Source organism: Nicotiana attenuata, chromosome 11, assembly GCF_001879085.1.
Source record: "Nicotiana attenuata strain UT chromosome 11, NIATTr2, whole genome shotgun sequence".
Classification (NCBI taxonomy): domain Eukaryota; kingdom Viridiplantae; phylum Streptophyta; class Magnoliopsida; order Solanales; family Solanaceae; genus Nicotiana; species Nicotiana attenuata.
The window spans coordinates 17,491,546-17,506,889 of NC_031999.1; the positions used below are offsets into that span (position 1 = coordinate 17,491,546).

Here is a 15,344-nt window from a genome sequence, read left to right on the forward strand (position 1 = left end):
GGGGGAGATTTCTCCTGTTCATCTGTAGTTACTCGAATCACTTGCCTTGGTACATTTTTCTTGGACTTTCATGCATATAAGAATACTTCATCTTTAACACATATCTGTTTCCTTTAGTCTTAAATAAACCCCTAAAATAGAGATGTCGAGGAACTCTGTGGTGTAAACGAAGGTGTCATTCAGGAAGAAAGCTTAAACATAGAAATAGATGCTGCTTGACTTTGCTCTTGATCGTTTTTGGGCATGGAACCACTTTCTCTTCTTGCATTTTTATTGTTTGTCATCAATTTCTTCTAGTTTGTAATCTGTTGCGTTGCTCTTGGATATACTTATTGAAGCTTCTCTCTATGTTGCAGGCATGTCACTGCCTTTATGACTCCACCTTTTGAGACAATGCTGCCTTGGTGGTTTAAGTTCAATAGGAATTTAGGTTACTAGCTCTTGTTGGACTTAAAAGGTGAAGATGGTTTTCTTTGTAATTCTATAACATATATCAACAGCATTTTTGATGATTTTCCTGGTTTCTTAACTAAAACATTTATGCTAAATACTCTGTAGTACATATACTATGCCTTTATCCAAGTCGTTGTGTAAATCATAAATGCAATCACTACTTTACAAGTTTTATGCATCTATGTAAACAAGTTTGTTGGCCTATCTCTTCGTGCTGTTAGGTTCATGTATGTATCTTGCTCTTTAGCGTCAAAGGTTTCTCAGAGCTTGTCCTAACGAATAATACCTTAGGGAACCACTGTCTCCTCTTGATTGACTGCAATTGTTAGTGGATTCGATGCTGCTTAATTGTTATACAATGGAGAATGATATTTTATTTGCAATCCTGGAGAACTACGAATGGTGCAAGTTGCTGCTGAAAGTTACTACTAGTATACTTTTCTCAGATGTTTTTGATTGGCGAAGGAATAAAATAGAGGAATATAAGCTGTTGGGACTTTTGGTTAACATAGACTATTATGGGGTCATTCCTTCAAAATCTTTGCTAAAGTTAGTTTTAAAAGGGGAAACGAGAACTGTTATTTTCTTCTCATTTTGACGAGCCACAAATTTCCCGCAAAATTTATCAACGGTTTAAAATCTAACAAAAGATGAGGGGCTCAGCCTGAGTTTCGCAATAGATTTCTGGAGGAAAAAAGGAAGGACAAATAGAGCTAGTAAGTTGTTTTGTTGAAATGGCCATATATAGGTTTATAACTTTTTATAAGGTAATATTTCTAGATAAGTTTCAAAACATTTGATATAATTTCATTAATTTGTCATAGTTAATCATTCTCCCCTCCTCTTCTCTAATTTGGAGAAGTAGAGGGATGATGTCATAGTCTATCCAAATTTTACGACTTCTTTTTGTTTACTCTAGGATGATCTAAATGGTTGATACTAGTATTTTATTACTAAAATAATATTCTGTTTAACTTTTAAGAAATTTAAATTTATTTATATGTTCAGGTTTAAATTTCAATGTGATGCTTTTTATTATTATAATTTTTAACTTATATTGTTTTATGCTATTAATACAATACATCAATTAACATCTTAAACTTCATATTTTATTAATCCGAGGATGTTACGTTTTTCTTTTTTTTTTGTTTTCTGGGAAGGAGGATGAGATCAATGAGAAAAAGATAGCAGACATCTTATCCTCGGAAAGAGCTAGGGGCACGAAAGTAAATTAAAGAGTTCAACTTCAACATCCTAATATAATAAGCTGAAATCCGACATTGATATTAAGCTTCGCTAACGGCCACACATGGCCTCTACCTCCTACATCACCTTCAAATCCCTTCAACAAACTCAACTCTATTACTTCACTCACTGCAGTAAGCATTCTTTCAAGTTTCACTCTTCTTCTCATACTCTCCTTTCTCCACCAACTAAATACACACCAAGAATTTTGCCCTCCATTCAAGTTAAAGCACATGTCACTCACTTGGAAACAAGATTGTCCGTTGAACCAGAGCAAGAAATATCAGGCAATAGAAAACATAGTAGAACTAATAATGAAAATAGTTCTGGGTTTTCTTCCTTTAGTCCCAAAGATAAGATGGTTGGCATGAAATCTTCAAGAGAAAATTTAGGTGGGAAAACAGTCATTCTAAAAGACAGAAATGCAAAGAGTGGATTAAAACCTAAAAGAAGTAGAGAATTGGGTTCTAATAAGTCCAAGACTGAAACTTTTGAGAAAAAAGTTAGAAAAGATGGTGGTAATCGGGAAAACATGGAAAAGGGGTCAAAGAAGAGTAAAATTGATTCAACATTTAAGATTGGGTTGGATATGTGTTCAAAGAGAGGGGATGTACTTGGTGCAATTAGGCTGTATGAGTTGGCATTGCAAGAAGGAATAGCAATGGGACAGTATCACTATGCTGTTCTTCTCTATCTTTGTGCTTCTGCAGCTACTGGTGTTGTTCAGCCAGCAAAAAGTGGAAGTGGTAGTAATAGAACTTTGAATTCTGTTGACTTGCCCAAGGGAACATGCTCTAGCACTTCTGTGAAAATCAAAGCTTCAAACAATGGCAGAGTAACAAACTTGACTAATATGTTGAGCTTATCTTCAGATAGTCACTGTCAAACTTTAGATGAATTGGTGCAATTGTTCAAGAGCAGTGCAGAAGCTTCTAATACAATAAGTGATCATGGAATTAAAGTGAGTGAAGATGTGAAAAACTATGCACTTAAATATGGTTTTGAGATATATGAGAAGATGCGGTCAGAGAAGGTACAAATGAATGAAGCAACCCTTACATCTGTTGCAAGAATGGCAATGGCATTGGGAAATGGTGACATGGCATTTGATGTGGTAAGGCTAATTAAAGAATACGGAATAAACCCGAGGCTGCGATCTTATGGTCCTGCCTTATCTGTTTTCTGCAACAATGGGGATGTTGACAAGGCATTTATGGTTGAAGAGCACATGTTGGAGCATGGTGTCTATCCAGAGGAACCCGAACTGGAGGCACTTTTAAAAGTAAGTGTAGAAGCTGGTAGGAGTGATAAGGTGTACTATTTGTTGCATAAGCTTCGAGAAGGAGTTCGACAAGTCTCACCTTCTACTGCAGATTTGATTGAGAAGTGGTTCAACAGCAAGATAGCTTCAAGGGTTGGGAAAAGAAAATGGGATGAAAGATCCATACGCGAACCTATTAAAAATGGAGGTGGTGGGTGGCATGGACAAGGCTGGTTGGGTAGTGGTAAATGGACTGTATCACGCGCATCTGTTGACTCTGACGGCTGCTGCAAATGCTGTGGTGAGAAGTTGGTGACCATTGATCTTGATCCTGTAGAAACTGAAAATTTTGCCAAGTCAGTTGCTTCTATAGCTGCGGAGAGAGAGAGAAATTCAAGCTTCCAGAAATTTCAAGTGAGTTTTACTAACTGCTCTAATGAATAGGTTATTCTTGGATCATTTGTGTCTCTAGTGAGGGTGAAACAACTGCAGAAATGGCTTGACTATTATGGACCCTTTGAAGCTATTGTTGATGGAGCAAATGTTGGCCTTTACAGCCAAAGAAATTTTAGGCCATCTAAGGTAAATGTTGGATGCCTTGTTAATGAAACATGATATATTCATGATACCCCTGTATTTTCAAAAATTCAGGTCTTCTGTTTTTTTATCTAATTGATCATTTGCATTCAGGTCAATGCTATTGTCAACGGAATTCGCCAGATGCTTCCTTCGAAAAAGTGGCCGCTGATAGTTTTGCATAATAGACGTATTACTGGAGATAAGATGGATGAACCATTCAATAGAGCTTTAATTGACAAGTGGAAAAATGCTGATGCAATCTATGCAACACCTACAGGCTCCAATGATGATTGGTGAGAGCTGTAATCTTTTATTTCTAGGATGCTTTGTGTATAGTCTGAGTGCCTTGCATTCTAATTCGTTTTCATTTATATTCTGATGGCGAATTAACTTGTTTCTTCAGGTACTGGCTGTATGCAGCTATAAAATTTAAGTGCTTAATTGTGACGAATGATGAAATGAGGGACCATTTGTTTCAACTTCTGGGAAATGACTTTTTCCCAAAGTGGAAAGAACGGCATCAGGTGAGTTCTACACTTCAGAAATATGTCTGCATGAAATATTGAACTTTCGTTCTAATATGCATGTTGGAGGTTCAAGAAAGTAGCAAGACAGTCATGGCATATTAACTATCTAGCAATATATTCGTTTCTTTTGACTGATGTTATATTGCATCGATAAAAGGTAAGCTCCAAGGTAGAGCTGTAGAGGAATTATTTTATTAGGGAAAGGGCCCCCAGGGATGTGAGGGGTGAGGGAGAGGAGAAAATTGGTTGCGGGCATCGAATTGTGTCTAGGCAGCACAATGGTGACAATGGCCTATTATTGACCATTGGGAAACAACCTCCTCTAGTCGTCGTTGCTTTTTGTTATAAATTGTCCCTCATATCACTTCTTATTCTATCCATGAAGCAACATGAGCCATCTTTCTTTAATTAGCTTACTTGATATGGGATACCTCCATTTCATGATGTATATGCTATAAATTCAAATATGCTTGTACGTTTCACAGTTTTCTGATGAAGGAATTTTGTTTTCTTAATTGAAGGTGCATTTCAGTTTCTCTGAAACAGGTCCAGTACTTCACATGCCGCCTCCGTGTTCTGTTGTAATTCAGGTCATTATTGCCTCCTACTTGATCTGCTTCAGAATATACATAGCAAATAATTTGCTCATGATCAATTTTATGAACCAAAATACAAATATAGGTGGGGCATTCTTCTCGATTTGCACTAATAAAATCAATAGCAGAGATTGAGCACATATAGGAGAAGAACATTATTATGTAGTACTTGCATGTCATTTAACACAACTATCAGATGTAATCTTGTTCCTTATGTCTCCAGGAGTCAGAAAAAGGCTACTGGCATGTACCAATTGTCTCACAACAAGAATCTGAAGAAGAAAGGACGTGGTTGTGCATTAGACGTGCTAATTCACCTTTGGCAAAGCAAGAGTCTTCCAGCGTAGACATATGTAAGTGCCTCTTACATGAAAGGTTGACCAGTATCATAAAATAAATGCCGTGGTTCAATCTGACAGAATTGCCTAGTGGTCTAAGGCATCAGATTTAGGCTCTGAATACTTACTGGAAAACAATCCCCTGTACATCTTGAAAACATTTTCTCCAGTCTTACTAATCACCATTCCTTAGTTTTCTAGCTAGTAAAATTTCAAAAGAGTGACGCTGTATTTTGCTTAGGATTTGAATGATTGTGATTCTGAACTCAAAAACTGCAAAAAAGAAGGATAGTGGCATGCACACCTTCCACCGAGAAGATAGCCTTCCTGTACTGTCTATTGCTTCTATCTGTTATTCTTTATGTCCAGCTGCATTAACTTTTGGTAGTATCAAGTTGTACAAAGTACATTGTTCTATTTCTTTCCTTGGAATTACAAGAAATGTGTAGTATAGTAAACGAGCATGGCTAAACAGTAAATGGACTGCATGGCATAGCATTTAGCATGCTCTTTTACATGTGCATCACAAACACAATGAAGTAAACTAGGCTTAGAGGATATATATGAATGTAAAATCAAACATCTTAATCACAGAGACCTAAACCGTTAAGATGTCAAAGCATTTGATTCTTGGATTAAATGCTACTTGTTTCGTGTTTATAGAGATACCTTATATGCCATTTCTTTCTTTCAATAGCAATCTTTACTTTGCACACCTTTTCTCAAAGTACTTATACAACATGTTTTCTGAAATGTTTGTATGCCATGCAGCCAAAAATGTTGGTGATTCCACTCACAAATGTACTTCTGAATTGCACTCACCTCACCACAAGGAAGATTCAAAGTCAAGCACGAGAAGGAAAAATCAAGTTAAGGTGACAGGAAAAATGCATGGCAGCCATGATCGAAATAAGGAGGCACCTGAAGAGATATATAGAAGTCTTAAAAATATTTTACAACCGTCAATATCTGCAGATCATCATTCAATTCTTGCAGTACTGGAGGCTGCAGAGGAGCAAGGAAGTGGCATGATTGATTTCCAAATATAATCTTTTACTCTGGACTTTGGACCTTTTTGACACAAGATAGTGCAAGGCAACCTAGCTAGATTTGCTTTTGTCGCTTTTGGGCTACTGCAGCCTCCAATCTATGGAAGAGTTTCTAGTTGTTAGGTATACCACATACTTGAACAGATCTGCCATCTAGATTAATTAGATAGGAATTCCTGCCTTGCTGGGGAATTGGCAAGAAAAGAAATGGGAAGGCAAGGCTCGTCTTGGCTCTTGTGATAACAGCACTTTGTACAATTTTTGGCTACATTAATAATAGTCGTTAACATAATCTTTATGGTGAATAATTTTCTTCAGTGTGAGTTGGTGTATTTTTTGTTTCTTTTGCCTCAATCTGTCCGTCAGGTGAAACAAGTAATTCGGAATGAGCACAAAATACTCAAGGAAGTTAGAAAATTTCTTCCTTTGATTTTTGGAGTTGAGTTCTGATGGAGCTAGTTCTCTAAACAACAGCTTACATATCCATTGAAAATGCAATCGCAAGAAGATTAAGTAGAACCTGCACCAAACTTGACATCCAGAATAAAAAGGAGAAAAGCTTGCTAGGTTTGTACAAATGAAAGAAGTGAAGTTGTCCAATTGCTGCTTGGGTTGTAAACAACTAGTAGGATTTGAAGCAGAGAGGGAAGTGTCTACAAGCACAAGCCTTATCTAGTTGAAGATGCAGTGGGGAGGAGTGGATTTTCACCCCCAGCATTAAGAAGATATGCACACAACTTGGGCAACATTAAAATCCTAAATAGAAAAATGATTGAAATCTCAGCACTTTTGACCAGAATCATAAAATTCATACTATTCCTTAAAAATCGAGAAACTGATAGTGAACTGCATATTAATTGTACTGTTTTAATCGAGTGGCACTGTAGCCACAATTTGTATTGGTTTCGTTAGACTTCACAACCTTGATACTTTAAATGAAGCGTAGCAAAAACATGCACGCATGATAACAACGATTCACATAAGAAGAAGAAGCAAATGTTTGGTACTTTATAAAAGCCTGTGCTGAGACATTTCTGTAGGAGTTAACGTGAATAAGATCTATAGGCTCTTAACATTGTATCTTTGAGTTTGAAGGAGAAATTGAAGGCCAAATTGGTAGATGAACAAAATCTTGACTTCCGTATTGAAACAGAACCAACTCTTTCTATTCTGGGAGTTGAGGTATACGAAGAATGACTTTTTGGTCCCTTGGTTAGGACATCCTCTTTTCATCTTGGAGACACAAGTTTGATTCCCAAAAGGGATATGTACTCATTTCTAGCTGCCTTCAATTAATGTTCAGTAATGAGTGATCAATCACTACCTGAGAGCAATAAAAGCATTGGTGTTAAATGTGAGAATTTGCACATTAATCGAAATTGGTAAGAGTGTTAAAGGCAATAGGTGGAATAACCTAAGATACTAGAAAGTTTTTTGCAAATCTCTATACAACTAATTAGGGCTGCTTATCGGGCAGATTGGGCGATTATTTACTCTTAACTGTTTGGCTTATCGGTTATCGACTTTTAAATGTATTAATCCCTAGCCACCCGATAAGATATCAGGCAGATTGGTATCGGTTTAGCTCTTATCGGGCGGTTATCGGGCGGCTTATCGGCCTAATTCAATCTATATTGCGTGCATTAATTGTTTGCCGACAGCTTAGTATACAAATTCAGAATAGAAAATTACACATTGAGTCCAAACATACATTTCTGTTAACGCCTGCATAAGAATGATGTAGTGTGTCATGTGTTGTAGAGTGAAAAAAGCATAACACGTTGCATAGAGAGTGGCAACCATGATAAGGTTACTGTAAGACGTTGGACAAGGACAAAGATAGGTATAATTATATCCTTTAAGGAGGTCTGATGGTGTATGACTTCTTATGAAGTGCTAATTACTAAAAATTTCCTTCTATTTAGGGGAATAGGTGTGTTATAGAGAATGTTTAAATAGTTCAAGCAAGGTGACACGACTGTTCTAAGGTTAAGGTGTACATCTGTCAACTGTCATGAGAGGCGCTAAGTTTAGTATCACATGAGCTTATGAGAAGATGAGCTGAGTGTCAAAGATATGACAGGATGACCGAGTGGGAATAAGTTACCGTAAAGCTCTAAGACTATGTCTTTTTGGCTTTAATCCAAGTGGAGAACTCTATCATTGATAACTAGATCGTATGAGCATCTGCCTGTTGTTACGGTCCCCAAACTAGGGTTAGAGATAGAGTACTGGAAGTGGAAGGTTTTTTGATATATATATATATATTCTTAACGGGTTAACGGATTATCCGTTAAGAAAATTGAATAATCCGCCCCAAACTGATAAGCCGTTAATAAAAAAATTTCAACGTTCCCTGTCCGTTAAACCGTTAACCCGATACCAATAATCCATTAAGCTTCGGTTTCGATTCGGTTTTCGATTTCGGTTCGGTTTTGAACACCCCTACAACTAATGAAAGGCAAATATATTCTCTAACACCCTCAGTTTTATGGCTGTATAACAAGCATCCAATTTTGTGTTTTTTCTTCTTCTCATATCTCATAATAATTAGAACAGCTTTTACTAGACCAATTATTAGAAGGGAAAATTTCTTTCAGTCACACTTTTTTTTTGGGAGAATGACACAATTACTCACAAAAATAGAACTATTTATTCTTGTCTACCCTTTGTTTTTCTACCCACAAACTAATTACATTTCCTACCATAGTAGTTTTTATGGGGAATTTTGTCTTTTTTCTCCAATTCTTTTTTATTTCTATGTTTCTTTTTCTTTTTTCCTTTTTTCTTTCTTTTCTCCTTTTCTTTTTTCTCGTTTTCTTCTTATTTTTTATTTTTTTTCTTTTCTAATTTCATTTAACTTTTTTTTTATATTCTTTTCTCTTCATAATCTAATTTCTGTTCACCTTTTTTTTTAATATAACTAGTATAATATACCTTTTGTCTTTTTTTTTTTTTTATTTTTTAAATTCAATTATTAAATTAAAATAATATCAGTTGTCACTTGGTCTAATTCACTGAATATCACACTGACTGCTGCTGAGCACCATAAATTACATAATCAGATTCTAAGAATTAACACGTGATTGCCATGTAATAAATTATAACATCATATTGTATATTACAATAATATATTATTGTAATAAACTATATACTATTGAATTATATATTATATACCAAAATAGCATACAATATATGAAAATGATATTTTATGTTCATCATTCAGCATTACACTATTACATTAAAATAGTATACTATTATGGTATATCATATACTATTACATCATACTGTTGCAGTATATTGCACATTATTACAATATATCGTTACAGTGAATTATATACTATAATAGTATACAGTTGCATTATAGCTATATACTCCTACAGTATATTGTATACCATAATGGTATACTATTAGGTAACTTGTTGTTCTTCTTCGATTATTATAGTATACCGTTGCAGTATATTGTATACTATAATAGTATATTGTTACAATATAGCTATATGCTCCTACAACATATTGTATAACGTAGCAGTATACTATTAAATAACTATGTTCTTCTTCGATTTTCAGCGAAAATATTCGATCTCAATCATCTCAAATCAACTTCAAATGTGATCAAATTTCAGTACTTCCAGAAGGTACTATAAGCAATTTTTAGTAGCACCCACTTTGAATCAAATAAGAAATCTTCAAAATCAAAAATTGAGCTTCAAGCCAACAATGGTGGATATTCAAACACACATAGAAATTCAGATTTGGGAAGCTTACTCAAAGGTACTATAAGCAATATTTATAGCACATCAAACAATAAATTAAATCTTCAAAATAAAATTTCAAATTTAGAAGCTTCAAGCTCAACAATGGTGGGTCTTCATACACACAAAAATCATAAAGAAAGGAGGTAGAGCAATAGCTTGGGTTGACCATCTTAATGAAGATCGATCTGGCAGAGAAGAAGTAGAACCATTCAAGTCCACTACCAGGCAATCTTGTAAAAATGAAGTCGAATGTTTAACATTCTGTACTTCAAATAAGGAGATGGGTGGGTCGGGCATATAGTTTGGGCTGCATAGTTAGGAAAAGTAAATAGTTTAGGCTTGGGTATTAAAGGGTAAATAGTTTGAGCTTAATGGGTATAAAGTGAGATTTTCCCCCTTTTTTGGCCATAATGGCCCAAATGGGATTATTAATGTAAAATCACTCCCAAATTAGGGTTTTTGCGCTATTTTATACCAAAACTGCCCTTCCCGTTACGTTTTGAATTTCTCTCCTTGTTTCACCCTCATCCATTGAATGCTTGTCTTCCCAATACATGGAAAATATCAAGCATACAAACCCTCTTTCCCATAACGTATTTTTTCACCTTTTTTTTTTGGTAGTATACACGCATATATTTCAAATTTATTCATCAATATACATATACTTGATTGTGTATACCATATATCTTTCATATAATAAGGTCTTCAAAGCCCTAATATTTAAACACCCTAGATGGCCGAAAATAAAATCCTAAGGTATATTTCACCCTCTTCATAGCCCTAATACTTAAACAAACCTAATACTTGATTGTTTCTTCATCTCTTACACTACAAGAAATCTGTCTTTTAGTGGCGATATTTAGTAGCGACTTTATTTATTGCTACAAATGGTATATTAATTGTGGAGACCTAATAAGTGGCTACAAAATAAAAACTTTTAGCGGCGACTTTTGCAGGTCGCCTCTAATATGCGCCACTAAATTCTGAATTTTTTGTTCCCGCTATGACAAAAAATTTGGCTCCAAATATTTAGCAGCAACTAATAGAGAGTCGCCGCTGAAGGTATTTTTGAGGCGACTGGGTCGCCTCTAATAGTGTAAATATCTGACATTTAAAAATAAAAAACTAAATAAAAGATCCTAAAAATACCAAGTCCTAAAAATCAGGTCCGGCTCTATAGGTGTATGGGGTAAGGCAAGTGCCTTAGGCCCCCAATTTTGGGAGGCCCCATTTTTTAGGAATACTATATATTTTATAGGTTTATATGTTTTTCTTTTTAAAAAAATAAATATATATATATAGTACTCCCTCTGTTCCAGTTTATGTAAACCTATTTTCTTTTTGGTCTGCTCCAAAAAGAATGATCTCTTTCTAAATTTTGTAACAATTTAGCTTAAACTTACAATTATACCCTTAATGAGAAGCTTTTATAACCACACAAATACTCTGGCTCCTTTTTGACTTGTTTAGGACCACAAATTCCAAAAGTTATTATTTTTTCTTAAACTCCATGCCCAGTCAAACAGGTCACATAAATTGGAACGGCGGGAGTACTTTTTTACTTTTCATATATAAAAAAAGAAAAACTTTTAATATATCAATAAAGTAAAGCTTAAAATAGTACTAAAAAAAATTTGTCACTTGGATTTGATTTGACAACTCTACTTTTTGCTCTTCTTCCTAAATAATTCCAAGACCCAATCCAACATTTTAATTTCATTTCATTCTTCATATTCCATAAAGGAGAATGAGACATAGTGACATACCTTCTTCCTTCCTTTTTATTCATGCTCATCTTCTTTCTACCATATTTCTTTCTTTCTCCAAGACTCCAACAAGCTAACAACTAGATATTTTGGAATCAAAGTCTTCAAACTTCTTGAATCAGTTAGTCGGGTAATATCATTCTAACTTTCTAGTATTATTTTTATTTGTTATTTATTATTTTATTAATTTTATTATGTACATATTTTTTAAATTTTTTAGAATATAGACATGTCTACAAGAAAATATGCATCCGGATATTCAAAAATCGAAAAGAAAAGAAAAGTTGAAAATTTAAAAAAATCTCAAAAAGGAGCTCTTGAGAATTTTTTGACAAATAATGAAAAAACTAAATCGCAAAATGTAGGAGAATATTCTGTAGATGAACAAGTCACTAACTTTGAGTCAGATGATAACAAAATCCAAATAGAAGAAGAGGTTTATGAGAAATGTGACAAAGATAGAAACTTTGGCCTTAGGCCCCATATGAGCTTGAGCCACCCCTGCTAAATATAGTAGAATGCCGAAGGTCCATTTCTTCTTCCCTCTTCTCGTTTTTTTCTCTGCAAAAGCTCCATTACTTCTTCCAAATTCTCAAATTAAATCTTTCACTTTTGTTTAATCACAAAATGTTAAGCTAATTTATGAAACCCAAAAGCCCTAACGCTATTTGTGTTCTAAGATTGCACTCAAATCAGGTAATGTGTTGAAACCCCAAATCCTCTTGGGTGTTAAATGCAGTTAGCAAGAGTGACTATTTCATCATATTCACCTCTAATTTTTTTAACCCATTTGAATCTACAGGAGTAGAAAGTAATTTTTCCAACAATATCATCATGTAAAGCACTTCTCGTTCTCGGTGTTGACGATCTCTTCGTTGGGTAAGTTTATTTTTTGAAATTCTGAACTTTTTGGTGATTGCATGTTTGGTATTCCTCTCAAAATGCTGAAATGAGATGTTGTGTGGTATGGTTCTGTTACTATAAAGTCTTTTCTGTTTTCCTGATCTGGTAAACAAAATTATAAATGAATCAATTGATGTGTCCACTGAATGAAGCGGTATCACCAAACACAGTGCGTCCTAGTACAGAAGACTAGTGCAAGGTATAATAGTAGGATAAACAATATACTACTTTACTTTAACAAAAAGAAAAGAAAAAAGTAAACAACATCAGACAGATGTAGCGAAAGAGCAGTTTTCTGTGTATCATTTCTGTTGGCGAAGTAAGAGGAGGAATGGAGATTTAGAGGCAACATAAACAAAAAGAGTAAGGAAATACCAGGATAACGAATTCAGAAAGGGGCCTAATATATCTTACCTCTCTTCTTGTTGTAATCTGGGAAGATAGGAACTTTATGAGAATTATAATTCCTTGTTCTTGGGATGAGTTAGAGGCTGTATCCTATCTCATTAGTAACTACTGCCTTTTTTCATTTTTTGCTCAAGTATGGTTATGTTCTTGTAGCTGTGTTGGTTTTTGTGGTCCTTGAGATTTATTAATTAATTGATTGTTATTCTAAAAATAGGAATGGGTAAAAGTTAGTTGAATATTAGGAATAGAGGTGACCAAAGGATAAAGATGGAGCAGATGACTTTCTTAGTTGGGCATTCAGTCAACCAAGGGGGAGCACTATGATTCGATGTCCCTGTAAAGGGTGTATGAATACTGCATTCAAGCTAAGGCCCGATGTAAGAGGAGACTTATTGAAGAAGGGTTTCTAGGATTCTTACAAAGTGTGGGACTTGCATTGAAAAGTGTTAGTTAGAGTTGGAAATTCTAACGTAACACTCATGAAGTAGAAGATGATAACATTGAAGAGGATAATATTACAGAAATGATTGACGATGCTTGTGGACATACAAATGTGGAGGATAATAATAATACTTCTGAGTACAATGAAGAGCCAAATTTACATGCAGCAAAGTTGTACAAATTATTAAAAGATGCTCAGACAGAACTTTATCCTGGTTGTAGTAAAGTCTCAAAGTTATCTTTTGTTTTTAAACTACTTCACTTGAAGTGCCTTAATTATTGGAGCAGCAAATCAATGGATGAACTGTTGAGTTTCTATGAAGAAGTTCTTCCGGAGGGGTCATTTGTGCCCAGTTCTTTCTATGAAGCAAAGAAAGTTCTTCATGACCTAGGCTTGGGTGAGACCAAAATAGATGCATGTGAGAATGATTGTATTTTATATTGGCACGATTATGCCAATGCCCAATCATGTCCCAAGTGCGATAAGTCTAGATGGAAGTCAGAGGAACACAAAGGCAAGAAAGTAGCTTTTAAAGTATTGCGACATTTTCCAATCAAACCAAGGCTTCAGAGATTGTACATCGCAAGAGAGACATCAAAAAATATGAGGTGGAACAAGGATAAAAATGTTGATGATGGTGTCTTGCGACATCCGTTTGACTCCATGTAATGACCAGCCGATCGTTTTGTGAGTTGTAGCCTCGTTTTTCCCATTTATGCTTCCTCGTGTGTTCCTCAGCTGTATTTCATCGTATTGTGTTGGTTGGTTCGGGTCCGGAGTGGTTTCGGTGAAGAATAAGACACTTAGTCTCCTATTTAGAAGCTTAAGTTGGAAGAGCCAATCGGATGTTGACTTATGTGTAAACGATCTCAGATTTGGATTTTTATGGTTCGGTTAGCTCCGTTAGGTGATTTGTACTTGGGAGCGCATCCAGAATGTGATTTGGAGGTCCGTGGTAGAATTAGGCTTGAATTGGCGAAATTGGAAAAAATGACGATTTTGGTCAGCAGTGAAGATTGATATCGGGGTCGGAATAGAATATCGAAAGTTAGAGTAGGTTCGTAGTGTCATTTGTGACGTGTGTGCAAAATTTGAGGTCATTCAGAGGTGATTTGGTAGGTTTCGGCATCGTTTGCCGAATTTGGAAGTTTAGAAGTTCTTAGGCTTGAATCCGAGGGTGATTTGGTGTTTTGATGTGCTTTGAGCGATTCGAAGGTTCGATTAAGTTTGAATGATGTTATGAGATGTGTTGGCATATTTGGTTGAGTTTTCGAAGGGCTCGGGATGATTTCGAATGGTTAACGGAGGATTTGGAAATTGAATAATGCAGCTGAAGCTGTTGCTTCTGATGTTTCCGCACCTGCGGAGTAAGAACCACAGGTGTGAGGTCGCAGATGCGGAATTTGGAAGGCTGAGGCAGGAGCCGCAGGTGCGAATAGTGGAGCGCACCTGCGAGACCGCGTGTGCGATGTTGGGACCACAGAAGCAGTTTCTGAGGGAATAAGTGGGAACCGCACCTGCGATGGATTTTCCGCAGGTGCAGCGTCGCAGATGCGACTATTAGACCGCAGATGCAGAAATTCTGGGCAGAAAGTATAAATTGTGGACTTCGCAAATTTTGGGTCATTCTTCACCATTTTTATCCGGTTTTGGAGCTTTTGGGAGAAATTTGAAGAGGGATTCAAGGGGTTTTCATTGAGGTAAGTAGTTGAGCCCTAATACTTGTGTTTATGGTGATTTCTCGTTGTTTTATCATGTAATTAGTGGTGATTAAGGGTGAAAATGAGGGGTTAGGGCTTGGGATTTTGGAGAGTTTGATTGAGGATTTGAGGGGTCAAATGGAGTCGGATTTTGATAAATCTTGTATGTATGGACTCGTGAGTGAAAGGGGTTTCTAGTTTTGCAACTTCTGTCGAATTCTGAGACGTGGGCCCGGGGGTCGGGGTTGAGAGGATTTCGGGACTTGTACCTAATTTGATAGTTTTTCTTGTGGAATTCATTCCATTAGCGTATATTGAT

General features: G+C 35.8%; 1 protein-coding gene across 1 annotated transcript in view; it reads left to right on the top strand.

Annotated features, from left to right (window-relative positions):
• Nucleotides 1-6,362, top strand: part of LOC109234186 (proteinaceous RNase P 1, chloroplastic/mitochondrial-like) — a 9,816-nt gene extending 3,454 nt beyond the window's left edge. The window contains exons 4-11 of the mRNA XM_019400068.1: nucleotides 357-457; nucleotides 1,614-3,373; nucleotides 3,452-3,541; nucleotides 3,650-3,831; nucleotides 3,942-4,062; nucleotides 4,587-4,655; nucleotides 4,885-5,014; nucleotides 5,771-6,362. Coding sequence (XP_019255613.1) covers nucleotides 1,763-3,373; nucleotides 3,452-3,541; nucleotides 3,650-3,831; nucleotides 3,942-4,062; nucleotides 4,587-4,655; nucleotides 4,885-5,014; nucleotides 5,771-6,048 — 2,481 coding nt within the window. The 5' untranslated portion in view covers nucleotides 357-457; nucleotides 1,614-1,762 and the 3' untranslated portion in view covers nucleotides 6,049-6,362. The remainder of the gene's footprint in view (nucleotides 1-356; nucleotides 458-1,613; nucleotides 3,374-3,451; nucleotides 3,542-3,649; nucleotides 3,832-3,941; nucleotides 4,063-4,586; nucleotides 4,656-4,884; nucleotides 5,015-5,770) is intronic.